At 42.2% G+C, this 15,363-nt stretch overlaps 1 protein-coding gene across 1 annotated transcript in view; it reads right to left on the bottom strand.

The window, feature by feature from the left end:
- SNX24 (sorting nexin 24) overlaps nt 1–15,363 on the bottom strand; it is a 569,481-nt gene that overhangs the window by 26,913 nt on the left and 527,205 nt on the right. Inside the window, exons 5-6 of the mRNA XM_053701609.1 lie at nt 15,064–15,096; nt 12,821–12,885 (exon numbers count right to left, since the gene is read on the bottom strand). Coding sequence (XP_053557584.1) covers nt 12,821–12,885; nt 15,064–15,096 — 98 coding nt within the window. The remainder of the gene's footprint in view (nt 1–12,820; nt 12,886–15,063; nt 15,097–15,363) is intronic.

The raw sequence follows: 15,363 nt of genomic DNA, 5'->3' as shown, positions 1-15,363 counted from the left end.
CGACTGTGCATGTATGAAGGAGCTGAGAGGGTGAGGAGGGGGCTGTGTGTGAGTAAGAGGGGAGCTGAGAGGGTAAGGAGGGGGCTGTGTGTGAGGGAGAGGGGATGACTGGGTGAGGAGCAGAATGTGTGACTGTGAAGGAGCTGAGAGGGTGAGGAGGGGCTGTGTGTGAGGGGGAGGGGATGACTAAGTGAGGAGAGGGCTGTGTGTGAGAGTGGATCTGTGAGGGTAAGAAGGGGGCTGTGCGTTAGGGAGAGGGGGATGAGAGCGTGCAGAGGGGGTTGTGTGTGGGAGAGGGTAGCTGATAAGTTAAGGAGTCGACTGTGCATGTATGAAGCAGCTGAGAGGGTGAGGAGGGGGGCTGTGTGTGTCTGAGAGGGGAGCTGAGAGGGTAAGGAGGGGGCTGTGTGTGAGGGAGAGGGGATGACTGGGTGAGGAGAGGGCTGTGTGACTGAAGGAGCTGAGAGGGTAAGGAGGGGTCTGTTTATGAGGGGGAGGGGATGACTAAGTGAGGAGAGGGCTGTGTGAGAGTGGATCTGTGAGGGTAAGGAGGGGGCTGTGTGTTAGGAAGAGGGGGATGAGAGCGTGCAGAGGGGGTTGTGTGTGGGAGAGGGTAGCTGACAAGTTAAGGAGTCGACTGTGCATGTATGAAGGAGCTGAGAGGGTGAGGAGGGGGCTGTGTGTGAGTGAGAGGGGAGCTGAGAGGGTAAGGAGGGGGCTGTGTGTGAGGGAGAGGGGATGACTGGGTGAGGAGAGGGCTGTGTGTGAGGGGGAGGGGATGACTAAGTGAGGAGAGGGCTGTGTGAGAGTGGATCTGTGAGGGTAAGGCGGGGGCTGTGTGTTAGGGAGAGGGGGATTAGAGCGTGCAGAGGGGGTTGTGTGTGGGAGAGGGTAGCTGACACGTTAAGGAGTCGACTTCATGTATGAAGGAGCTGAGAGGGTGAGGAGGGGGCTGTGTGTGAGTGAGAGGGGAGCTGAGAGGGTGAGGAGGGGGGCTGTGTGTGAGTGAGAGGGGAGCTGAGAGGGTAAGGAGGGGGCTGTGTGTGAGGGAGAGGGGATGACTGGGTGAGGAGAGGGCTGTGTGACTGTGAAGGAGCTGAGAGGGTGAGGAGGGGCAGTGTTTGAGGAAGAGGGGATGACTGGGTGAGGAGAGTGCTGTGTGTGAGGGAGAGGGGAATGAGAGGGTGAGGAGGGGGACTGTGTGTGTGTGAAAGAGCTGAGAGGGTGAGGAGGAGGGCTGTGTGTGAGGGATGTTGAGAGGGTATGGAGGGGGCTGTATGTGTGAGGGAGAGGGGAGTTGAGAGGATACAGAGGAGGTTAGGTGAGGGAGTTGGGGTTAAGAAAGTGAGAAGGCGGGGGAGGAGCCAACTACTAAAGCAGCTAGAAGTGTTTCTATGAAGCTCCGGACCTTCAGACATAAATATATGGATTTATTTGTATTTACAGAGCTCAAAATTCAGCTATAATAGAAAAGAATGTAATTAACATCTACCCTCCACTACAAGAAACGACAAGCACATCATTTCGGGACGAGTTTTTGATATAACATCCTCAGCGGTGCCACGTGGAGATACTGGAGAGTATCTATCAATAAAAAGACTTTACCGGAATGGAAGCCCTGGCAGCTTGGGAACAGCGCACCCATCACCTTCTGGAGAGACACTTTCAGAGCCTGAAAGATGAACTAGCGCTGCTATTGCTATACCTAACACTGCTACCAGCTTATAATCTTCAGTACATTGACCCGACAACAGCTAATAGCGACTGCACTGTACCGGCACTCAAAACCTGGGAAACTACAGAGATCCCACCTAATGGATCCACACTAAACCGCCGGAATTTCAGATCGGACCGAACATCGGATCTTTACCTGTTGCCGACTATAACAGTAGAGCTGGAGGCTGGGGATGTGTCGCTTTCTGGCATCTCCCGCGCACAAGGCAAATCAACACCTACAGTCATGGCAGCACCCTATGATCTCCCAGCCCCGCTCCAAGAGACTGCTTCTGAATGTGGAAATTGCATAAAGGGGTATTTACAGCCTAGCCTGGCGACTGGGGAGGTGTTCAATCTGAAAGGAGAGGCCAGCTTGGAGGGCAGAGAGCCTCTGCCTACCCTTCACATCTGTTCTTCTGGATTTCCATTCCTAGTGCTAATACTGATGGCATGTCATCGCTACAAATCTGGTATCGGCTAAACAATGCTTGCCTGACTTGGCTCATGTCGAGAACACTTATTCCGAGACAGCTATATTGATCTCCTGCTCAGAAAAGCATATCATTAAGTGTTAGCAGGACTTGAAAATACTTACTTTGAATTCCTTATTTGTTTTCATAAGTTATGTAGCCACTCGCTCAGGTGGTATTTAAATGTTTTTCCACAAGAAGCTTAGGCCTAAAGTTAGTCGTAGTTTTTTTTCTCTTCTTAGATTTATACACAAATAGTTTCTGTCACTCCCTTAATAATAGCTAACGCTGGACTTCTGCAGCTCCACACATATGTTTTGCGAGTTTCTTAGCAAGATGGCACAGAACCTCACGGATAGTTTCTGACAACTTTAGGGATTATTATTGTCTACTAGTCATAAAGACTTACTGCTGTTGGGACATTTATTCTGTATTATTGATATTAAGCTCTTATGGTAGGCCTGTGTTTTTTGTATTTTTGTTTTTTTACATGCAACATTACTGTGTTCTCTAGAGAGAATGTCTGCCCTTCCATTGGCAATTAGAGTGAATGTCATGTCTTTTAAGATATTAGCTATATTCTATATCTCCAGAGAATGATAATTTTTATCTATAAGGCGCAGACCTTACATCATAATTGCTGGGGAACACATAACCTCATTTACACTAACTCTATGGGTTGTCATGTTGGTATATGGTTTTATTTTCCTTCCTCCCGTGATCCAAAAGCTTACACATAACAATGTTATATTCTTATACTAAGTTTGGGTGCTATTGGTATGATACTGATTTACCTTAGAGTTATCATAATATATTAAGGATGTGAGAATGCTGGTTTTACTTATTGGCCCCACTTACATAAGTATCAGTTAGTAGTCTGTTTAAAGCCCACCAGGCATCCTCAATGTTATTTAGGTAGAGGTACTTCTAGTATTTAGATATTTCAAAATCTATTAGACCCTCTTATCATACCCAGCTCTAACACTCTGCACACTCTGGTAACATACACTTCTGTAGCTATATACCTTTAGCCAGACTTAACGTCTATTAGGATATCCCTTTGATTAGTTTGATACAGAGAGACTCTGATTGAGATGTACACACTCCTATACGTTATCTGATCAAATATTAGGTGAAACATGCCTTACTCCATAATTACAGTAGCCTTAGTTTATCTTGGTTAACTATGTTAGGACATACATGATCACATTAAGCACCACTCATATACTCCAGCGGCTAGACTTTCCCCTCTTTGGACATATAAGTTAGGCCAGGCTGTGGGTTATACAAAACAGAATTTATGTTTACCTGATAAATTACTTTCTCCAACGGTGTGTCCGGTCCACGGCGTCATCCTTACTTGTGGGATATTCTCTTCCCCAACAGGAAATGGCAAAGAGCCCAGCAAAGCTGGTCACATGATCCCTCCTAGGCTCCGCCTACCCCAGTCATTCGACCGACGTTAAGGAGGAATATTTGCATAGGAGAAACCATATGGTACCGTGGTGACTGTAGTTAAAGAAAATAAATTATCAGACCTGATTAAAAAAACCAGGGCGGGCCGTGGACCGGACACACCGTTGGAGAAAGTAATTTATCAGGTAAACATAAATTCTGTTTTCTCCAACATAGGTGTGTCCGGTCCACGGCGTCATCCTTACTTGTGGGAACCAATACCAAAGCTTTAGGACACGGATGAAGGGAGGGAGCAAATCAGGTCACCTAAATGGAAGGCACCACGGCTTGCAAAACCTTTCTCCCAAAAATAGCCTCAGAAGAAGCAAAAGTATCAAACTTGTAAAATTTGGTAAAAGTGTGCAGTGAAGACCAAGTCGCTGCCCTACATATCTGATCAACAGAAGCCTCGTTCTTGAAGGCCCATGTGGAAGCCACAGCCCTAGTGGAATGAGCTGTGATTCTTTCGGGAGGCTGCCGTCCGGCAGTCTCGTAAGCCAATCTGATGATGCTTTTAATCCAAAAAGAGAGAGAGGTAGAAGTTGCTTTTTGACCTCTCCTTTTACCAGAATAAACAACAAACAAGGAAGATGTTTGTCTAAAATCCTTTGTAGCATCTAAATAGAATTTTAGAGCGCGAACAACATCCAAATTGTGCAACAAACGTTCCTTCTTTGAAACTGGTTTCGGACACAGAGAAGGTACGATAATCTCCTGGTTAATGTTTTTGTTAGAAACAACTTTTGGAAGAAAACCAGGTTTAGTACGTAAAACCACCTTATCTGCATGGAACACCAGATAAGGAGGAGAACACTGCAGAGCAGATAATTCTGAAACTCTTCTAGCAGAAGAAATTGCAACTAAAAACAAAACTTTCCAAGATAATAACTTAATATCAACGGAATGCAAGGGTTCAAACGGAACCTCCTGAAGAACTGAAAGAACTAAATTGAGACTCCAAGGAGGAGTCAAAGGTTTGTAAACAGGCTTAATTCTAACCAGAGCCTGAACAAAAGCTTGAACATCTGGCACAGCGGCCAGCTTTTTGTGAAGTAACACAGACAAGGCAGAAATCTGTCCCTTCAGGGAACTTGCAGATAATCCTTTTTCCAATCCTTCTTGAAGGAAGGATAGAATCCTAGGAATCTTAACCTTGTCCCAAGGGAATCCTTTAGATTCACACCAACAGATATATTTTTTCCAAATTTTGTGGTAAATCTTTCTAGTTACAGGCTTTCTGGCCTGAACAAGAGTATCGATAACAGAATCTGAGAATCCTCGCTTCGATAAGATCAAGCGTTCAATCTCCAAGCAGTCAGCTGGAGTGAAACCAGATTCGGATGTTCGAACGGACCCTGAACAAGAAGGTCTCGTCTCAAAGGTAGCTTCCAAGGAGGAGCCGATGACATATTCACCAGATCTGCGTACCAAGTCCTGCGTGGCCACGCAGGAGCTATCAAGATCACCGACGCCCTCTCCTGATTGATCCTGGCTACCAGCCTGGGGATGAGAGGAAACGGCGGGAACACATAAGCTAGTTTGAAGGTCCAAGGTGCTACTAGTGCATCCACTAGAGCCGCCTTGGGATCCCTGGATCTGGACCCGTAGCAAGGAACTTTGAAGTTCTGACGAGAGGCCATCAGATCCATGTCTGGAATGCCCCACAGCTGAGTGACTTGGGCAAAGATTTCCGGATGGAGTTCCCACTCCCCCGGATGCAATGTCTGACGATTCAGAAAATCCGCTTCCCAATTTTCCACTCCTGGGATGTGGATAGCAGACAGGTGGCAGGAGTGAGACTCCGCCCATAGAATGATTTTGGTCACTTCTTCCATCGCCAGGGAACTCCTTGTTCCCCCCTGATGGTTGATGTACGCAACAGTTGTCATGTTGTCTGATTGAAACCGTATGAACTTGGCCCTCGCAAGCTGAGGCCAAGCCTTGAGAGCATTGAATATCGCTCTCAGTTTCAGAATATTTATCGGTAGAAGAGATTCTTCCCGAGACCAAAGACCCTGAGCTTTCAGGGATCCCCAGACCGCGCCCCAGCCCATCAGACTGGCGTCGGTCGTGACAATGACCCACTCTGGTCTGCGGAATGTCATCCCTCGTGACAGGTTGTCCAGGGACAGCCACCAACGGAGTGAGTCTCTGGTCCTCTGATTTACTTGTATCTTCGGAGACAAGTCTGTATAGTCCCCATTCCACTGACTGAGCATGCACAGTTATAATGGTCTTAGATGAATGCGTGCAAAAGGAACTATGTCCATTGCCGCTACCATCAACCCGATCACTTCCATGCACTGAGCTATGGAAGGAAGAGGAACGGAATGGAGTATCCAACAAGAGTCTAGAAGTTTTGTTTTTCTGGCCTCTGTCAGAAAAATCCTCATTTCTAAGGAGTCTATTATTGTTCCCAAGAAGGGAACCCTTGTTGACGGAGATAGAGAACTCTTTTCCACGTTCACTTTCCATCCGTGAGATCTGAGAAAGGCCAGGACAATGTCCGTGTGAGCCTTTGCTTGAGGAAGGGACGACGCTTGAATCAGAATGTCGTCCAAGTAAGGTACTACAGCAATGCCCCTTGGTCTTAGCACAGCTAGAAGGGACCCTAGTACCTTTGTGAAAATCCTTGGAGCAGTGGCTAATCCGAAAGGAAGCGCCACGAACTGGTAATGTTTGTCCAGGAATGCGAACCTCAGGAACCGATGATGTTCCTTGTGGATAGGAATATGTAGATACGCATCCTTTAAATCCACCGTGGTCATGAATTGACCTTCCTGGATGGAAGGAAGAATAGTTCGAATGGTTTCCATCTTGAACGATGGAACCTTGAGAAACTTGTTTAAGATCTTGAGATCTAAGATTGGTCTGAACGTTCCCTCTTTTTTGGGAACTATAAACAGATTGGAGTAGAACCCCATCCCTTGTTCTCTTAATGGAACGGGATGAATCACTCCCATTTTTAACAGGTCTTCTACACAATGTAAGAATGCCTGTCTTTTTATGTGGTCTGAAGACAACTGAGACCTGTGGAACCTCCCCCTTGGGGGAAGTCCCTTGAATTCCAGAAGATAACCTTGGGAGACTATTTCTAGCGCCCAAGGATCCAGAACATCTCTTGCCCAAGCCTGAGCGAAGAGAGAGAGTCTGCCCCCCACCAGATCCGGTCCCGGATCGGGGGCCAACATTTCATGCTGTCTTGGTAGCAGTGGCAGGTTTCTTGGCCTGCTTTCCCTTGTTCCAGCCTTGCATTGGTCTCCAAGCTGGCTTGGCTTGAGAAGTATTACCCTCTTGCTTAGAGGACGTAGCACTTTGGGCTGGTCCGTTTCTACGAAAGGGACGAAAATTAGGTTTATTTTTTGCCTTGAAAGGCCGATCCTGAGGAAGGGCGTGGCCCTTACCCCCAGTGATATCCGAGATAATCTCTTTCAAGTCAGGGCCAAACAGCGTTTTCCCCTTGAAAGGAATGTTAAGTAGCTTGTTCTTGGAAGACGCATCAGCCGACCAAGATTTCAACCAAAGCGCTCTGCGCGCCACAATAGCAAACCCAGAATTCTTAGCCGCTAACCTAGCCAATTGCAAAGTGGCGTCTAGGGTGAAAGAATTAGCCAATTTGAGAGCATTGATTCTGTCCATAATCTCCTCATAAGGAGGAGAATCACTGTCGACCGCCTTTATCAGCTCATCGAACCAGAAACATGCGGCTGTAGCGACAGGGACAATGCATGAAATTGGTTGTAGAAGGTAACCCTGCTGAACAAACATCTTTTTAAGCAAACCTTCTAATTTTTTATCCATAGGATCTTTGAAAGCACAACTATCCTCTATGGGTATAGTGGTGCGTTTGTTTAAAGTGGAAACCGCTCCCTCGACCTTGGGGACTGTCTGCCATAAGTCCTTTCTGGGGTCGACCATAGGAAACAATTTTTTAAATATGGGGGGAGGGACGAAAGGAATACCGGGCCTTTCCCATTCTTTATTAACAATGTCCGCCACCCGCTTGGGTATAGGAAAAGCTTCTGGGAGCCCCGGCACCTCTAGGAACTTGTCCATTTTACATAGTTTCTCTGGGATGACCAACTTGTCACAATCATCCAGAGTGGATAATACCTCCTTAAGCAGAATGCGGAGATGTTCCAACTTAAATTTAAATGCAATCACATCAGGTTCAGCTTGTTGAGAAATGTTCCCTGAATCAGTAATTTCTCCCTCAGACAAAACCTCCCTGGCCCCATCAGACTGAGTTAGGGGCCCTTCAGAAATATTAATATCAGCGTCGTCATGCTCTTCAGTATCTAAAACAGAGCAGTCGCGCTTACGCTGATAAGTGTTCATTTTGGCTAAAATGTTTTTGACAGAATTATCCATTACAGCCGTTAATTGTTGCATAGTAAGGAGTATTGGCGCGCTAGATGTACTAGGGGCCTCCTGAGTGGGCAAGACTCGTGTAGACGAAGGAGGGAATGATGCAGTACCATGCTTACTCCCCTCACTTGAGGAATCATCTTGGGCATCATTGTCATTGTCACATAAATCACATTTATTTAAATGAATAGGAATTCTGGCTTCCCCACATTCAGAACACAGTCTATCTGGTAGTTCAGACATGTTAAACAGGCATAAACTTGATAACGAGTACAAAAAACGTTTTAAAATAAAACCGTTACTGTCACTTTAAATTTTAAACTGAACACACTTTATTACTGCAAATGCGAAAAAACATGAAGGAATTGTTCAAAATTTACCAAATTTTCACCACAGTGTCTTAAAGCCTTAAAAGTATTGCACACCAAATTTGGAAGCTTTAACCCTTAAAATAACGGAACCGGAGCCGTTTTGAACTTTAACCCCTTTACAGTCCCTGGTATCTGCTTTGCTGAGACCCAACCAAGCCCCAAGGGGAATACGATACCAAATGACGCCTTCAGAAAGTCTTTTCTAAGTATCAGAGCTCCTCTCACATGCGACTGCATGCCATGCCTCTCAAAAACAAGTGCGCAACACCGGCGCGAAAATGAGGCTCTGTCTATGCTTTGGGAAAGCCCCTAAAGAATAAGGTGTCTAAAACAGTGCCTGCCGATATTATTATATCAAAATACCCAGATAAAATGATTCCTCAAGGCTAAATATGTGTTAATAATCAATCGATTTAGCCCAAAAAAAGTCTACAGTCTTAATAAGCCCTTTTTGAAGCCCTTATTTACAATCGTAATAAACATGGCTTACCGGATCCCAGAGGGAAAATGACAGCTTCCAGCATTACATCGTCTTGTTAGAATGTGTCATACCTCAAGCAGCAAGAGACTGCTCACTGTTCCCCCAACTGAAGTTAATTGCTCTCAACAGTCCTGTGTGGAACAGCCATGGATTTTAGTGACGGTTGCTAAAATCATTTTCCTCATACAAACAGAAATCTTCATCTCTTTTCTGTTTCTGAGTAAATAGTACATACCAGCACTATTTCAAAATAACAAACTCTTGATTGAATAATAAAAACTACAGTTAAACACTAAAAAACTCTAAGCCATCTCCGTGGAGATGTTGCCTGTACAACGGCAAAGAGAATGACTGGGGTAGGCGGAGCCTAGGAGGGATCATGTGACCAGCTTTGCTGGGCTCTTTGCCATTTCCTGTTGGGGAAGAGAATATCCCACAAGTAAGGATGACGCCGTGGACCGGACACACCTATGTTGGAGAAATACTATTTTTTGCATGACAGTTTCTCAATTTTAAGATATACGTAGGCTTACTAACCTGATGAACTTGTTTTCTCAATACTGCAATTAATAACTACTCATTTAATGTTTATTCACAGGGCATCCTCATAGTTTGTTAAAGACTGTCTATGTTCTCGAAACCATAGCAGATACTTATATTTATACTGTATGTATGTTTATAGCATGTTTTACTTTTGTACACAGGTGTTGGGTTATAACTCGTTCCTTACATTTCTCTCTCTGTAAGATAAGAGCTATCATTGATGGGGCTAACCTTTACCCTCCACTATTATATTGTAAAAATATTGTAACGGATGTCTTAAGCTGATTTTTATTACACTGTGTTTAGCGTGTTTTCTTATTCCCAGTTTCTAGATAGTGTCATTGTTCTAATTAGGACACTTGTGTTGTAGCACTGCTGTTCTCATGGAAGCTATATTATTCCAGTCCTTAGCATACAGATGCCTAAGTGACAAGTTCTTCCTTTAAATTGTTTTATATAGAGTGGCACTAGGTAGTATCATCCTAATACTATATAAAACGGGGCAGTTGTAGATTTATAAGTAGTATGACTCCAATTTGATTCAATAGCATATTGAAACGGTGCCTATCGCTAGCCTAGGATTGGGATTCATTGATGAATATACTGTTTGCAAGATATGGCCATACCAACCCTTTATAGGATCTAGCCTTTCTACTAGCTATTCCCCATATTAATTATATATTGGTCTTGTTAATACTTAGCATAATTCTCTTTAATAGCTAGGCTGTTGCTTTCGGTTATGATATGCATCTTTTGTATGCCTCATTAACTTCTTTAAACTACATGCTTGTATAACCAGGCTCGATATTTTTATATTATTTAGTTGTGACAGCTTCAGTCCCCTGGATAGGGTTGTTAATTTGACATTTTAACCCATATACCACAATGAGCTTTAGTTCATGCAATGCTTTCATATAGTAAGCCAGGGCACACCCATAATGCGGGTCTTATCCATGTATTCGATACCCATATTTTCTGCTATTTAATGATATATTGCTTGTAATGTATCATATAACCCCTACTGTACTATCTGATGACGGGGTCGCTATAGGTTCCGAGGCTGTATCTACAACTAGATTCCCAAATTACCTAGCATAATAATTCACTTCATTTATAAACTCTCTAATTAATATAACATCCTGGGCGAATGTGGTTTCTGTAGCATGAGATATATGATAAAATATCAGCCTAAGATTTGGGAGTATATTCCTTTAATGCTTTTAGGCTATTATGTTCCATTACCTTTTATGATGGTGCCCATAGTGCAAATTATATCACTCCATAACACCTCATAGCCCATGGAGGTCTATCTATAACTACTATCTTTTTCACTCACCACTTTAATATGAAGCCCTCCACCCCACTTATCCTCTTAGAAGCTTAATTATTGTTGTATGGGTGTCTTCTCACTTAAAGCGTTAATTTTACTACTTCAGAGATCTAGGTGTCATATTATTTAATTGTACAACATTGTCTAGAACCAACTCCGAAATCTCCGCCCCCCCTTCCCCTTCCATACTCCAAGCGGTGCTTACCCGCTGTTTCCCTACAACTACTATAAAGCCCAAAAGTGGCTGTTTTTCAGACTAACATATACGATTCAATTAACCTATCTAAAAGGGTCCATAAGTGGCCTGCCAATTAGTCTGCCAATTAAGATTAAAATATTACAAAACAGAGGTTTGAATAGCCTTGCTATTATTATACATGGATATCGTTATATATCGTCCTGCAACTGTTTTTGTTTCCTATATATTAACATGTTTATTTTTGACTTGATGAGGCATTCATTGTATGATGTTTGTATTGCAAAACCTCAATAAAAAAATTAAATTAAAAAAAAAAAAAAAAAAAAAAAAAAAGAAAGTGAGAAGGCAGCTGTGTAAAGGAGAGGGGGGCTGAGAAGCTAAGGAAAATGTGTTTTTTGGGGGGGGGCTTTCATGGATTTTTTTTTTACCAGAGCCCTGTGATTTCTACTTATGCATCTGTAATAGTTCTTATATATTTGTGGAAAAAAATGGATTTAAAATCTCTCTCCAAGCAAACAACTGTCTATATGCACTACAAGGCACATACACGTAAATTTTAAAGCTATCTCTATCGGGTTAATATATGTTTTTCCTGGGTGTATCAAAGCCAGTGCCTCACTAGCCCCTGAACTCACTGCACGTCACTGCTCCCGCTTCATATTCATACCTCCTTCCATACTCCTACTCCCACTTCATACTTATACTCCCCCTTTCCATGCTCACTGCCCCTTCCATGCTCACTGCCCTGCCCCTTCCATACTCTCCATTCATATTCATACCCCCTTCCATGCTCATACCCTTCCTTCCATGCTCATGCCCTCCCTTCCATGCTCATACTCCCCTATGAGTTACTAATTGACTTATCTGTGCTTGTATACGGATATTCAAAAAATCTGGTTTATTTCCTACATGCAAGGAAAGAAAAAATGAATAGCCCTTGTCTGGGAGATTTTGGTTACATATTAAAGTCTTTGTCTTCACAGGATCTCTTGAAACCTAAAATTGGGAAACAAAAACTGTAGGCGGCTTGATGAAGTAGATCTGATAACACCTGAAAGCAATTTTGCTTATCCAGGGCCCAGGTTAATATGTGAGCCATGGTGACAGGGGAAAAAATAAACCTTCATGGGAGTTCGACACTGATTTCTAAGAGTAGCTACCAGTACTCTCACTTACAACTCCTACAAAGAAAGGCCTCCTACCATATCTGCTGGGCAAGGACCTTCTCTGCAGGGCTCCCTCTTCTCTTCTGAGCAGCACAGTGTGCTGGGAGGAAGTGACATATCACTTCTTCCCATCGCTGCTGCAGAGGAGGAAAGAGGGAGTGCTGGGAGGAAGGAGGCAGCCGGCCAGCGCTTTAAGTGTGTGACCTGTGCGATGGCAGAGGTCGCACACCCCTAAGACCAGTCTTAAGATCGCGGGATGAAATAAGGAATCAGAAGGCCACTTCTTACACGGGCCTCCCTGAATTTTTTGCGACCCCCATATTAGGGTTACGCGACCCCATACGGTTTGTTAGATCAGTATCTGTGCATATCCTTCTTTATTGTAGTGTCTATTACATGCAGTTATATAAAAATGGGCGTATACTGTCCCTTTAATTGTGTAAGTAGATTTTCTTGTCCATTCAGTGTCTGTGCATAAAGTAACCCAAATAATGGGGAGAAAAAAAGAACATTATCCAGAGCACAGATCCACAACAAAAAAAGTACATATATCGAATTGCTAATTTAGTGTCCCACTGTCATTTTGCTTCAACAGCTAACACAAGTGGGAAACATTTGACAAAAGTATCTAACTGTGGAAGGCCAGTAATAACAATACTGTGGTTTTGTGGTGCAGGGTCAGATCAGTATACAGCGGTTAACAGATGACAGGTTTCATTACCGTTAGCTGTAGGCAAGACGTATGGATCCCTTAGGAAAAGCAGCACAGGCTGGTGGGACAGTTTGCTGCAAAGGTCAAAAACACAAGTGTCAGCAGCAGAAATGGTAAACAGAAAATACAACAAACTAGTTTCAATAAGGTGATGAGCAGAGACTGCAGTACAGCAAAAATCACACAACTCATTTATTGATGTCTAACTGGCAAGAAAAAGTAGCTTCTTCGCAAATAGGCTATTGCAAATTAGAATATGTTCCCTAAATCTATACATTGTATATTTAGTCTCACATAATAATGTAACTATAAAAACAACCCATGTAATAAACTTTAGGAGATTTCAAGCATTACAATATATCAATACAAAACAAATCAGAAAAGGTAAAACTAGTAACATTGTTGCTTCACAAAAGAATGCGAACACGGACATATTTAAAGGGACAGTCTACACCTTAGTCAGTTAGTTTAGATTAAGCTGCAAATAACTTCCTGTACCCTTCCTATATCATGCAGCAGTAGTAGTAAAAAAGTTATTGTAAAATTACTATTATTTCTGGTCACTTTAAAATCGCTGCCAAGCTCTGTCCACTGATGACATCACAATCTGGGCTGCATCTATGCACTCTGCTGAATAGCATGGTCAGTCTGCTTAAAGGGACAGTCTACACCAGAATTTTTATTGTTTTAAAAGATAGATAATCCCTTTATTACCCATTCCCCAGTTTTGCATAACCAACTCAGTTATAATAATATACTTTTAACCTCTGTGATTATCTTGTATCTAAGCCTCTGCAAACTGCCCCTTTTTTCAGTTCTTTTGACAGACTTGCAGGCCGGCCAATCAGTGCCTGCTCCCAGATTACTTCACGCGCACGAGCACAGTGTTATCTATATGAAATATGTGAACTAACACCCTCTGGTGGGGAAAAACTATTAAAATGCAATCTGAAAGAGGTGGGCTTCAAGGTCTAAGAAATTAGCATATGAACCTCCTAGGTTAAGCTTTCAACTAAGAATACCAAGAGAACAAAGCAAAATTGGTGATAAAAGTAAATTGGAAAATTGTTTAAAATTACATGCTCTATCTGAATCATGAAAGTTTATTTTGGCCTAGACTGTCCCTTTAAAGGGCCACGATACCCACATTTTTTCTTTCATGATTTAGAAAGATAATGCATTTTTAAACATCTTTCTAATTTACTTCTATTATCTAATTTGTTTTATTCTCTTGATATTCTTTGCTGAAAAGCATATCTAGATATGGTCAGTAGCTGCTGATTGGTTGCTGCACATAGAAGCCTCATGTGATTGGCTCACCCATGTGCATTGCTTTTTCTTCAAATAAGGATATCAAAAAAATGAAGCAAAATAAATAATAGAAGTAAATTGTAATGTTGTTTAAATTTGTATGTTCTATCTGAATCATGAAAGAAAGATTTTGGGTTTAGTGGCCCTTTAAGCTAATTAGCGAGTCTTTTGTAACTAGTGAAGCTTTTAATGCAGCCCAGATTGTGATGTCATCAGTGGGCAGAGCTTGGCAGTTGGCAGCCATTTCAAAGTGACCAGAAAGAATATTAATTTTAATATAACTTTTAACTGTTACTATATATACTATACTATATACTACATAGTATACTATATGTACTATATAGAAAGGGGCACAGGAGGATATTTGCAGCTTAATCTAAAGTAAGACTTTAAGATGACTAAGCAATGTTAAAAAGATGTGAAACCCCAAAGTTCCTTTCTGATTCAGATAGAGCACAAACACATTAAATACATTTCTAGTATTCTTCTATTAAACAATTTGCTTCATTCTCTTGGTATTCTTTGTTGAGGAGCTACAATTACTGGGTGCTAGCTAAACACACCAGTTGAGCTAATGATAAGAGGTATATATGTGCAGCCACCAATAAGCAGCTAGCTCCCAGTAGTGCATTGCTGCTCCTGTGCCTACCTAAATATACTTGTCAACAAAGTATTCTAGGAGAACAAAGCAAATTAGAAAATATAATGTAAATTGGAAAGTTGTGTTCAATTGTATGATCTGAATCATGGAAGTTCAATTTTGACTATAAAAATAAATAAAATATCTTGTTACATATTATCTTCTTCTTAAGTAATAAATATAAATCATTTTAATCCTTAGTGTCCCTATATATGACCCATCTACTAAAATAAATACATTGAGGCTTCTTATCCAGTTTTCCAGAATATCAACACAAACACTGACCATATTTGAAGCTTACCTATTTTCTTCCGATTCTAGTTCCTCAATAGATCTGAAACAAAAAGAAAACAATATAAATCTGTTACGATTGAATAACATTTCTATTACACATAGAATATTTTGATTGGACTAAGGTTTCCAGTTAAAACTTGGGATGAGTTATTGAGCCACAAATGTTTTCTTTCTTGTGTAAATGGGTTTTAAGTTGAGCGAAATCTACAAACATGTCTATGAGAGTTGGAGGCCATCTTATTGCCATACCCATGTGGGTAGAGAATTTTATGCCAATTGCTTTTTAAATTAAGATGCAGATACTACA

This window comes from Bombina bombina, chromosome 2, assembly GCF_027579735.1.
Source record: "Bombina bombina isolate aBomBom1 chromosome 2, aBomBom1.pri, whole genome shotgun sequence".
Taxonomy (NCBI): Eukaryota; Metazoa; Chordata; class Amphibia; order Anura; family Bombinatoridae; genus Bombina; species Bombina bombina.
This window is presented reverse-complemented; position numbering and strand designations above follow the sequence as displayed.